Consider the following 12783-nt stretch of genomic DNA (forward strand, 5'->3'; position numbering starts at 1 on the left):
ATGCCATTATGAGGAAAGCTCAAAAATGCAAAAATAAAATGGCAAAATGTGAGTTTACAATAAAAAAAACTAGAAGATAAGAAAATTATAGCTCCTGCCAAAAAATAAATAAAAAATAAAAATAAAAATAAATAAATAAATAAATAAATAAAAGACACTCACAGGAAGTTTGAGAGTACCAGGTCAGCAATCCCCAGCTGGCCATCCGCCTCAGTCAGCCTCCACTGCGCCTTGCGGAAGTACACCTCGTTCATGCGGATCACCTTCATCTGTGTGGCAGGGACAGGGAGCATGGGACTATTTGCTGTCATGCTTTGTTTGGTTAATCTTGTTTTCTTTGGTTAATCTCTACTTGTTTTCCCACCCTCTCTCTCTCTCTCTCTCTCTCTCTCTCTCTCTCTCTCTCAACAAACACACTATAAACTGAATTTTCAAACATTTCAACACCTTATTTCTTACTTTAATTATGATGCTCTTTGTTTTCTTTGTCTCTATTTGTTTGTTTTCTCACTGTCTCTCTCTACACACACACACACACACACACACACACACACCTGCTTGTCGCCCCCCACAGCCGTCAATTTGTGGTTGGCTGACAGCTGAGTTTCGTTGTAACAGTGAATACGTAGAGCCAGCTCCTCGCTCAGGCTGTTCACCTGCTCCTTGCAACTTGACACCTGTGTGAAGGATTCCTGTCAGATCAAATGTATAATGATTCACAGAGAGGGTAAGAAGGGAAACAGAGTGAGATCAAGAAGACCTATATAATATTTTTTACTTGCTGCATGAATGAATTGAAGAAAAAGAGAGTAAGAAGGAAAGAAACTGAAGGAAAAAGAGTGAGAAGGAAAATAATTGCATGGTTTATTATCTTGCATGAATAAACTGAAGAAAAACAGAGTGAGAAGAAAAGGATTACGATTTATTGACTTGCTGTGTGAATGAAGTGAAGGAAAAGAGAGTAAGAAGGAAAGGAAATGAAGGAAAAGAGAGTAAAGAGGAAAAGAACTGTATAATTTTTGACTTGTTGCTTGAATGAAGTGAAAGAAAAGAGAGTGAGAAGAAAAGGAATGTTATGATTTATTGACCTGTTGTATGAATGAAGTGAAGGAAAAGAGAGTAAGAAGGAAAATGCACAAATGAATTAAAGGAAAAAGAACTGCATGATTTATTGGCTTGTTGCATGAATAGAGGAAAAAAGTAAGAAGAAAAGAACTCATTGCTAGAATGAACTGAAGGAAAACAGAGCAAGAAGGAAAACAAATGAAGGTTTTACTGACTTGTTGCTTGAATGAACTGAAGGAAAAAAAGAGTAAGGAAAAAAAAAAAAAACTGATTAACTAACCTAATGCAAGAATCAAAGGTACATTATCTCACTTCACTGACAGACAAACATAAACAAATAACACCTAAGATACTATAACACATAAACAGAACATGATATCACACACACACACACACACACACACACACACACACACATACAGGTTGGCAATACACTCACCTGTTCCTCCAGCTCCTTCTTTTCCGCCCTCCTCTGTATATTGTTTGGGTCTTTGTCCAGCTGCCTCTGCACCAAATACACTTCCTTCTCCAGACTCCTCAGCTGTGACAAGTGGTACCTTAACACAGAAAATATGGTAGAAAGTTACTGTTGGGTTTTGTTATCTCATTGTATTTTTATTTTTGTTATTGTTGTTTATTAAGTGGTGCCTCAATGCAAAAATCAGGATACAAAGGTTATTATTGGTATTTTTTTATTTTTTTATTTTTTTTTTATTTCCAAGGTACAGATTTCTTTAGATATTTTTTTTATAAACATTCTGCACTGATAGAAAGTAAACAAAAAACACATATAATGAAATCTCTCTCTCTCTCTCTCTCTCTCTCTCTCTCTCTCTCTCTCTCTCTCTCTCTGGAACATATACTCGTAAACTTACTGCAATGATAGAAAGTAAAGAGAAAAGTGCATATAGGTAATAAAATCTCTCTCTCTCTCTCTCTCTCTCTCTCTCTCTCTCTCTCTCTCTCTCTCTCTCTCTCTCTCTCTCTCTCTCTCTCACCTGACTTGGTTCTGCAGGCGAATGATAGGCTTGCGTTGGTCTTCACAGGAATACAGCTGCAGTTGGAACCTCATCCTGGCCACAGCTTCCATGGCCTCTTTCTTCTTGGGGTCCACGTACAGAAGCAGATTGTTCAGGATGTCCACTACCATGTTATACTGTGGAGGAATGGTGTGGTGAGGAGTGTGTGATTGTGTGGGAGGGAAGGATGTACTAGGAAGGAAGAACTGAGTGTATGTTTGTGGGTAGGGGGGGGGGAGAGAAGAGAGGGGGATGTACTAGGAGGAAGAATGATGTAATGAGGAGAGTGTGTGCTTGTGGGGAGGGAAGGGAATAGATAGGGATATTCTGGGGGTAAAAATTTGATGATGTGGTGAGTGTATGTTTGTGAGGGGAAGGAAGGATTTACTGTGAAGAGAAAACTGTGCCATGGAGAAGATGTGATTGTGGGAGAGAAGGAATGATGTACTAGAGGGAAAAATTTGATGAAGTGGTGAGGAGAGTTTGTGAGGGAGGGAAGGATGTAATGAAGGTAAAAATCTGATGATGTGATGAGGAGAGAGTGTTACGTAAAATAAGAAAAACACAATACGCAAAACACAACCCCCCAAAAAAAATAAATAAAAATAAATAAATAAATAAATAAATAAATAAATAAATAAATAAATAAGACTGCAGAATACACACACACAAGATCTATACATTATCAAAAGGAGATATACACTATTAAAAGGAGGAAAAGTCTTGAGCACCTGCAGGGAGTTGGTACTGGCACACAGGTCCTCATGGGCAAGAGTGAAGGTGTCCACTGCCTCCACATTGCGGTTCCACAGTTCGTCCTCTGGTAATGGCGCCTGCACCTCCTCCAACATTGACATGTCAAGGTCAGTCTCGCCGTATGACACGTAGAAGAAGCTACAGTTGCAACGGGACACAATACGCTGAAGCTGTGGATTGCAGGAGTATATGAGAGGGTAGGAAGACACAATACGCTGAGGCTGTGAGTGGCAGGAGTATACAAGAGGGTAAGAAGGCAATACGCTGAGGTTCTGAGTGGCAGTAGTACATAAGAGGGTAGGAAGACACAATACGCTGAGGCTGTAGGGCTGCCTGCTTCTGTATTTCCTCCTTCCTAAGACTTGAGTATTCACAGGAGGGAGGTTTCCAATTACTTCTAACTTTAATTCTGGCTAACCCTTTGGCTCTTCTTTCAAGACTAGCACCTCAGTGGGCCTTTTTGTATATATATTTTGTTACCCTTGGTTGGTACCACTGGTGTGAGAGGTGCCAAGTAGGAACATATCCCCCCTACACTGTAACATATAGCAACTCAACCATTTATATGAAGCAAACAGGGCTGCCAACACTACTGACAGACCCAAAGACAAACTATTTATCATCCAACCCTGAAGTGGTGATCTTTTTTTATTAATGGTATATTTCTGCACTCTCTCTCTCTCTCTCTCTCTCTCTCTCTCTCTCTCTCTCTCTCTCTCTCTCTCTCACCTGCAGCTCATCATCCCCCTCGTCCATGGTGCCAACAGTCTGCGACACAACACCTCCCACAGACTGGCCACTACCCACAATGTCTGTTATTTCATTGATGACCTGCGCGTCCTTCTCTATGATGTTCTCCATTGTCAGCCACATGATGTTGTCTGTGGCAGGAAAGAGGAGAGAAGAGGTGGTGATGTTTGTTGTTGTTGTTGTTGTTGTTGTTGTTCTTGCTGTTGTTGTTGGTGGTGGTGGTGGTGGTGGTGGCGGTGGTGGTATTTTTTTGAAGTGATGGTATCTGTGTTTGGATGTGGTGTTTAGTGGTGCTTAGTGGTGTTAGTAGTAGTAGTAGTAGTAGTAGTAGTAGTTAATTCACCAAAGTCACTACTAATATCTAAAAAAATCACTGCAACTACTACTATTTCCACTACTACAACTACTACCACTACTACTACTATCACTACTACTACCAGAGTATAGATAAACAAGAGTAAAATATTATATATCACAACACACACACACACACACACACACACACACACACACACACACACAGACAAATCTTTCATTCCTCCAAACACACAAACACACACAAAACAGCACCACACCCACCCATCTACCACAGTGCCACATCTACAAACCTACCACACCACCACACATCCACCACAGCATCATACCATACCACCTACCACACCACACTTACCCATCTGTGTCTCCTTGTCCCCAGCACTGACAGTCGCATAATACTGCATGCACTGAAGGGAGCCGACCCAGGTGGTCTTGGTGACAAGAGAATGGTCCTGCCAAACTGGTCGGTGGATCTGCTGGTGGATCTGTGACTTGGCAGCACTCAAGATCACGTAGCCCTGTGACTCGCACCCTTTGAGGAGCACCTGACTGTCCACCAATTCAACTGTGAGATAAAATAAAGTTTGTATTCAGAAATGTTTTGCTATCTCTCTCTCACCACGACTATTTTCCAAGGCCACAGAGATGGTTATCCAAGTTCTCAAGAGGTACAGGTGCAGGTACACTTTTCTTTCACCTCTCAGCCAGTCTTCTACCCACAGTACTCTCAAGGAAGCCAAGAGCAACACTCACTGAGCCATCGGCGGTGAATGACGTCATCCTTGGCACACGCCTTGAGTCCGTGCAGCACCTGGTCTCTCTCTATCTCCTTGGAGCAGTCCTCGCTGTACGCCACCTGAGGGACACAGCCAGGGATAGAGACACTCATTGCTCTTGCCGACAGGAGAGTACATAAAGAGGTATTGATAAAGAACAGATGAACAGGGATAGAGAGATTAATTTCACTTACCAATACAAAAGAACATGAAGACATAGATCATAAAAGAATGGGTATAAAGAGGTTGATTAATAAAAACAGACAAACAGGGATACAGATTAATTCCACTTACCAATATAAAAGAATATAAAAAAGTTGATTAATTCATTGCATTTACTGATATTAAAGTTTATAAAGATGTAGATTACTAAAAACAGATGAACAAAGAGATAGAGAAACATGAAGTTCATTGAACTTACCAATACAAAAGTTTATAAAGATGTTGATTAATTAAAACATATGAACAGAGATAGAGAAGCATGCAAGGTTACACATAAAGAGTTTGGTTAAGAGACGAGATTGATAAATAGAGGCAGACATAGTGTTATGACTCTATGTGTGTAAAGTTTATGTATGGTATGCAAATAGACAAAAAAGAGAGAGATAAAAATAAATAAATAAAAATACATATAAACAGATATATAAATAAATGGAAAGTCAGATACTATAAAGAATTTAATTACAGACATTCAGACAAGTAGGTAGTCATACTGCATGTGAGCAGATGTATAGAGAAGCATAATACACCAAACACCATTTCTGCAAACATTACAATGAGTAGAAGATTGCTGCATCCACACACCTGGTTGTTGTCTGCCTCTGCAATGAGCTGCTGCAGCATTGCCTGGGCATGGCCGGACTGCAGCCTTGTCATAGGGGAAGGTGTGGACTGCACTGGTGGAACCTGAGTGAAGATTATTAACGTTTACAGCCTCACTGCACAAGACTCTCTATTTTTCTCACCTCTATTCCATCCATCTCTCTAATGCAAAAGTTAACCAGTGTTCTTAATTATTCATTCCTTTCTCTGGTAAACTCTAGAACTTCCTGCCTGTTTCTGTATTTTCTCCTTCCTATGACTTAAAATCTTTCAAGAGAGAGATTTCAAGACACTTATCCTTTAATTTTGAATAACATTTTTTACTTTTTCTTTACTTGGCCAATGCCCCTCTTACATAGAAAATAAGTAATAAATAAATAAATAGATAAATTAATAAATTAAAAATAAATACCTGCAGTGCTGAGGTGGGTGAGGCAAGGCCCTGCGCTGTGTTCTCCACCAGGGAGCGGCTGCGAGGTTTCTGTGTGGTCGTTGTGGCCTCAGGGTTGTAGTTCTTGATGATGTCCGGGGTCAGGTTGCGCCTCAACTGTTGACTCTTGGTCCAGGAGTCATAGAGGGCAAGAACAATGTCTCTGTTGTTTGCTGTCCACACACCCTGGAGACACCAAACAGTGTGACTCAGAGGTGAGACTTGAGACTGTTTATTTGTGACTCAGAGGAAAGGCAAGAGTTTGTTTATTTACGACTCAGAGGAGAAGTGAGAGATGGTTTATTTGTGGGTTTTGTTGTGTGTTTGTGTGGACTGTATACACACACACACACACACACACACACACACACACACACACACACACACACACACAAGAAGTTAAGGGATGCTTTTTGAAGTTTGTGGAAGTTATGAGTATTTTGGTAGAGTTTTTGGTGTGAAAGCTGCAGATTCACTCTCACACACACACACACACACACACACACACACATTGAAGAGACTAAAGTATATATGACTAACACTAAAATACAACAACAACAACAACAACAACATGATGAAAAAGAAAAACAGAAAACACAAACACACCTTTATAAACAAAACAAAGAAGAAAAGATGAGGAAGAGAAGGAGGAGAAGGGAGAGGAAGAAAAAAATGAAAGGTGATGATGAAAAAACACAACTGTATGAACAAAAATAAGAAGAAAAGCTGAGAAAAAAAAAAGGTTATAAGCATCAGTAAGGTCAGCAGGGGTCACCTTGAGGTCATGCACCACCAAGCGATGGGTGGGTTCGTGCTGGCTCGGGTCATTCATGGTGTCGGTGGGAGTGGGTGTGGGTGTCTCCCTCTTATACTCCACCTTGTTCACATTGAGGAAGTAGAATTTCTCAACTGGTGGTGGTATAGGCTCCTGCAATTCCTGTGGTGAGTATGGTGAATGAGTGGTTGGCTGTGTGTGTGTGTGTGTGTGTGTGTGTGTGTGTGTTTACCTAATTGTATTGTACAGGGTCCAAGAAGCTCATTTGTCCTGTCTTCATATCTGCAGTTGTTCAATTTCCTTTTAAATTTGCTAACACTGACAGCTGTAACCACTTCCTCACGTAAACTATTCCACAGATCAATGATTCAATACAGGAAGCTACATTCCTTAGTGTCACTCAGAAATTTACTCTTCTTCATCTTTTTTGTATGTCCTCTCATACATTTTGTCTCCTCATCCATATGCATCTCCAAAACTTGTCTGTCTACCTTTTCTGCATGGTTTATTAATTTGTACATTGTTATCAAGTCTCCCCTTTCTCTTCTCTCTTCCAGTGTTGTTAATCTCATTTCTTCCAGTCACTCTTCATAAGCCTTTTCCTTCAATTCTGGTACTCTGGGACTCTTACATATTGCAAACTCTCTTTTTGTCTATTTCACTCTCAAACACATACATTATACCCTCCACACACACACACACAAACACACAGATAAGTAGATGTCTATTAACCACTAATTAAATCTCTTTATGTAATATCATAGGAATACAGCTTTGAGAACAATGACAGAAACAGAGACAGTCCAAGAATAAGGCCTGATAGATAACAAAACACAACACATCTTCATTAACTTTGCCTTAATTGTGAACCTCTAAAAACCCAAAAATAAAACTAAATAACATAAAACTGAATTATAAAACCAGAAAGATTAAAACACAAGGCATTATAAACTTAAAACACCTTAATTTCAAATCTTTAAACACACACACACACACACACACACACACAGGCACTCACACCTCACCTCCTGTTCCTGCTCCTCTGAAGTATAGATGTCACACTCCTGCATGGCACTCTGTAGCCACACCTGGGCCAGCCGAAGCTCAGAGCAAAGGTACTGCACCTCCCAGCAGCTGCGAGGACGGTGCTTCAGGCCATCATTCAGCGGCACCAGCGTCAGGTTGTGTTCTGTGGCAAGGTGGTGGCATGAATGGTTGACTGGGTGGCTGTGGTGATGGGTCTTAAAGGGTATTGGGAATATAACAAGGGTGATGTAAGGAAAATTCTGTGTCAGTTATTAGGACAGATCATCATTCAGTGGTTGTGTTCTGTGGCAAGGCTTTGCTCTCTCAACAGGACTATTTTCAAAGGCAACAGAGATGATTAGACGAGTTCTCCTTTCCCAACAATACACAGACTGAGGAGATGCAGTGTCCCTCCATTGATAGAGCTTGTATCCCATTCATAGCAATTATAAAGTACAAGACGAGTATGAAGATGAATAATGGAAGCTTCACGAAATCTGAATCTTATACAATCAAATCTAATCTTCTTTCCCAATAACATACAGACCGAGGATATACAACATTCCTTGTGCCCCACTGCCAGCAAGTTCACTTTTCACACTAGTACCAGGCAGCACATGTGGCTTACCAGAGCTGAGGTAGAGCTGCTCCCCGCTGAGATGGAACCCCTTCTTCACCCCCACTGACATCCAGTACCGCACATCAAACCGCTGAGGGAAATGCATCTTGTGAGGCATGAAATTTGAGTTGTGTGTGGCCATGCAGATTACAAATACAAGTGTTCAGGTAAGCACCAGTTTGGCATCCTCCTAACAACACTACTTGTAATGATAGCCATGCATAACTCACAAAAAAAAATTATGTGTTCCTATTAAAAAACTGCCTTTGAATACCTGACAGTAAGGCATGTCTAGAAACTCATGTACAAATCACAAAACAGTGAAGTCCTCCAGATAAAAACTGCCTATGAATACCTTACAAAAAGATCCTGCCTGGGTATCTGTATCAGTTTGGGGTCTCACATGGAAGAAAACAGAGACCAACTTGGCAACTCTACTTGTAATGACCCATGTACAACTCACAAAACAAAAACAATAAGGTCCTCCTAACAAAAACTGCCTCAGAATAACTTATACATGAGCCTGCCTGGGTATCTATATGAGTTTGGGGCCTCACATGGAAGGAAATGGAGAGATGCACAGTGCCATAGTGTCGGGAGAGCTGAGGTTTTCGCGCCTTGGTGTTATTGAAGAGTGGACCGCGGCGAGTGGGACGAGTGACGCCAGACAGGATGAACTTCAGATTCTCAAACCACCTGTGGGAGGATGACAAGTGAGTGATGTGATCTTAGTGTTTTAATGAGGAGTGTGGCAGTGGGAATATGGAAAAATTTTGCTTGCTTTCTATTCGCTATGTGACTCAAAACAGAAAAAACTGAGACAACAAGAATGAATATAGGAAAGGTTCTGTAAGAAGAAGGACAAGTAAGTGTTGGGATCTTAGTGTCTTAATGAGTAAGGCTGTGAGAATATGGTAAAATTTTACTTAGTTTCTATTCACTATATCACTCAAAACAAAACAAAAAATGAGAACAAGAATGAATATAGGAAAGGTTCTGTAGGAAGATGACAAGTGAGTGTTGGGATCTTAGTGTCTTAATGAGTAAGGCTGTGAGAATATGGTAAAATTTTGCTTAGTTTCTATTTGCTGTGTGACTCAAAAGAAAAAAAAAAAATTGAACAAGGTGAGATAAGAATGAAAAGAGGAGCATTGAGATATTGATGTTTTAATGAGGGGTGTGGCTGTGGTCTGAGGACTTTAATTTTCACAGGCAGGCTATTGTTTTTTGTAAGAGATGTCCTTCAAAGACACTATTAATCTCAAGACGAAATCATAAACAAGTACTTTCAATTCATTTCATAAGTATTTGGGAATAAGATGAAATTTTGCTTATTTTCTCTTTGCTCAATAATTCAAAACTGGAAAAAACATAGGAAAAGCTAATCTTGCTTTTTTTTTCTTTGCTACATGACTCAAAATAGAAAAAGATAGAAAAATAAATCTGTTTACTTTCTCTTTGCTACACAACTAAAAAAATAAATAAAAAAATAATCTTGCTTATTTTCTCTTTGCTATATGACTCAAAACAGAAAAAAAGATAGAAAATAGTAAGACAAGAAGAATAAAGAGGAAAGATTCTATCAGAGGAAGCAATACCTGAGGGTGCTGCCATAGAACATTGCCTCGATGACCGGTGTGATGATGGTGTTGTTGTTCTTCATGGTCTTGGTCTCCAGCACAATGTTCATGTTAAGATTTTGGGAACGGAATGCGCGGTAGGAGTCGTGTTCCTGTAGGGGGATTAGAGGTTATTTTATTTATTTATTTATTTCTATGTAAGAGAGGCACTGGCTAAGGGGAATGAAAAAAAAAAATGGTACAAAAGGGCCCACTGAGGTGCCAGTCCCTAAAGAAAGTGAAAACAGGCACCCAAAATTAGAGGATAAGTGTCTCGTAACTTCCTTCTTGAGTTCACATCATAAGAAGGAGGAAATACAGAAGAAGGTAGGGAGTTCAGGAGTTTACCAGGGAATGAAATGAATGATAAAAGCAGATATGGATACAGGATAGCACAAGACTGTCCTAGCTTCCATATACTATAACTAGATAAACACACACAGACACACAGACAAACCTGGTTGCTGGAGTATTCTGGCAGCTTGTCCGGCGCACACAGCATGACTGAGTGGTGGTCGTTTGGGTTACCTTGACACTGCCAGTTCATCTTAATGGTCAGCTGTGGAGATGGTAGAGGGAGGAATGAGTGGATGAGACATGAGGCAAAGCATGTTTAATCTTTTCACACACTATAGTAAGTCTTTCCCCATCTGTGGTGTGCAAATAATGGTAATGTAGTGGATGGTGAGGATTGCTTCTCTCTCTCTCTCTTATTCAGAAATGCTTTGATCTCTCTCTTTTCAAAGGCCAGAGATGTTTAGCCAGGTTCTCAAGAATGTTTCTCCTGTCCATAATGTTGAAATCTTGTTCACCCTTAAAAGCCTGTGTCACTTCAACCAGACTGCAGACTTTTGAATATAGTGGAGATGAGGTGTAGAAGTGTTTCAAAATATGGTTGATAGTTGCACCTTTCCTCCTGCCTCCCCCTTCTCCCACACACACACACACACACACACACACACACACACACACACACACACACACACACACACACACACACACACACACACACCTTGAGGTTTGGGAGGTGCAGCAGCTTGGCATCATCATACTTGGAGGCTGTCCGTACAAACACATTCAGCTCTCCCTTGAAGATTACCTTGGCTGCAAAAGATTAAGAGAAAAAATGGCATGTGAGTAAGTTTTGAAGCATGTTTGAGGACATTTGCAAGACAAGTGAAATTAACAGAGTATTTAAAACCACGAAACATTTCCGTCATGAACCTTATCCCCTAATACTTATATCCATGGTTAAAATACTGGAGGGAATCATAATAATTTAAGTCAGCTGGCCATAACTCACACCAGCTGTATTAATTTAACTCAAATATCATACAACTAGAAAGGAAAACTCAATACTTCTTTCTCCACACCCCCTCACACTTTAATATTACGTAACATGGAAAAGAAACCTCTGCAATGTATCTCCTTCTACAAACCATGAATACCCAGCCCAGTGTTATGTTTAATGGACCAAATGAGACTTGCCGTTCGTTGAGCTTAAGTAATGTAAGATAGAAAGAATATTAGTTACCATTACTCCAATATATATAATGTCAGGGATTCTTAGCTCAATGTTATGTTTAATGGACTGCCTGACACTTAACACTTTCACTGATAAGCAGAAGTAATGGATGAAATCTTTATAAGTACCTACAAGAAAGAATGGAATTAAAAGAATAGATTTTGCAATTTCTAGTCAGTTTAAAGATTGCAAGTGGCTGTAGGACAAGTTAAGATGTCTCAGAGTGATTGGTAATTAAGGAAAGGTGTACTAAACAGTAATCAAAGGGTTAAGTGTTGTAATTGTGTTGGTTTATTTACTTCTTCCTTTGTGCCCTCTTCATCTATTCATCTGTATATCACTTATCTATCTAACTCTTCTTCTTCTTCTGCAATCTCTTAACCCACTTATTTGTGTCATAAGTGTCCTCTTTATCTATCTGTCTGTGTTTCATTTATCTATTTATCTGTTCTCTGTGTCCTCTCAATCTACTTATCTGTGTATGATTTATTTATCCACCTGTTCTTCCTCTGTGTTCTCTTCACCTGTCTGTGTATTTTTCACTTATCTTTCTGTTCTCTCTGTTTATTATCTACTTATCTTGCTGTTCTTTATTTGTGTCCTCTCAATCTACTCATCTGCATATCATTTATTTATCCTGCTGTTCTCCTTTTACTTTTAATTCAATCTATTCATCTGTGCATTATTTATTTATCTATCTGTTCTACCTGTGTCTCCAATCTACTCCTCAATGTTGTTTACCGTTGGTCCAGTCCATGGTAAGTGAAGTCCACGTCAGCTCCATCTCCTCAGTGGTGTTGTAAGGGTCCAGGGAGGCGTGCAGCAGCAGAGTCATGCGGTCCACTATCAGCGTGAGGCGTCCATGGAACAGCAGTCGCATCTTGTCCCACCATGGTAGAGGAGTGGAGGGGTCCCTGGATGGCTGGTTGATCAGGGACAGGGCTGCCAGAAAAGGGAGGGTTGGGTTAATTGTTTTGTTGCTATATGGTTTATGTTTTCTTATTCATTAACCATTTTTTAGTGTCTTTTCTCATTTTATAGAAATCTTCAGTCATTGTGCTGATTAGAAATTGCAAAATCTATCTTTTTTATAACTTTTTCACTGCTATTTTGCATATCTTTCCTTAATCATTAACTATTTTTGAGGGTCTTTTTTTTGTTTTATAGCAATCTTCAGTCATTGTGCTGTCCAGGAATTGCAAAATCTATTCTTTTTTTCTAACTCTATCACTGCTATTTCACACATGTTTCCTTAATCGTCAACTACTTTGAGACTTCTATTCTTG

The 12783-nt window shown here is 39.8% G+C and overlaps 1 protein-coding gene across 1 annotated transcript in view; it reads right to left on the reverse strand.

Annotated features, from left to right (window-relative positions):
• LOC135092269 (protein hobbit-like) overlaps positions 1-12783 on the reverse strand; it is a 42859-nt gene that overhangs the window by 10047 nt on the left and 20029 nt on the right. Inside the window, exons 24-41 of the mRNA XM_063990701.1 lie at positions 12239-12439; positions 10985-11076; positions 10430-10531; positions 9952-10085; positions 8911-9049; positions 8363-8444; positions 7734-7897; positions 6709-6870; positions 5916-6119; positions 5486-5587; positions 4659-4761; positions 4261-4470; positions 3570-3721; positions 2816-3010; positions 2064-2221; positions 1505-1622; positions 555-677; positions 163-269 (exon numbers count right to left, since the gene is read on the reverse strand). Coding sequence (XP_063846771.1) covers positions 163-269; positions 555-677; positions 1505-1622; positions 2064-2221; positions 2816-3010; positions 3570-3721; positions 4261-4470; positions 4659-4761; positions 5486-5587; positions 5916-6119; positions 6709-6870; positions 7734-7897; positions 8363-8444; positions 8911-9049; positions 9952-10085; positions 10430-10531; positions 10985-11076; positions 12239-12439 — 2548 coding nt within the window. The remainder of the gene's footprint in view (positions 1-162; positions 270-554; positions 678-1504; positions 1623-2063; positions 2222-2815; positions 3011-3569; positions 3722-4260; positions 4471-4658; positions 4762-5485; positions 5588-5915; positions 6120-6708; positions 6871-7733; positions 7898-8362; positions 8445-8910; positions 9050-9951; positions 10086-10429; positions 10532-10984; positions 11077-12238; positions 12440-12783) is intronic.

The sequence above is a fragment of the Scylla paramamosain genome, chromosome 39, assembly GCF_035594125.1.
Source record: "Scylla paramamosain isolate STU-SP2022 chromosome 39, ASM3559412v1, whole genome shotgun sequence".
Classification (NCBI taxonomy): domain Eukaryota; kingdom Metazoa; phylum Arthropoda; class Malacostraca; order Decapoda; family Portunidae; genus Scylla; species Scylla paramamosain.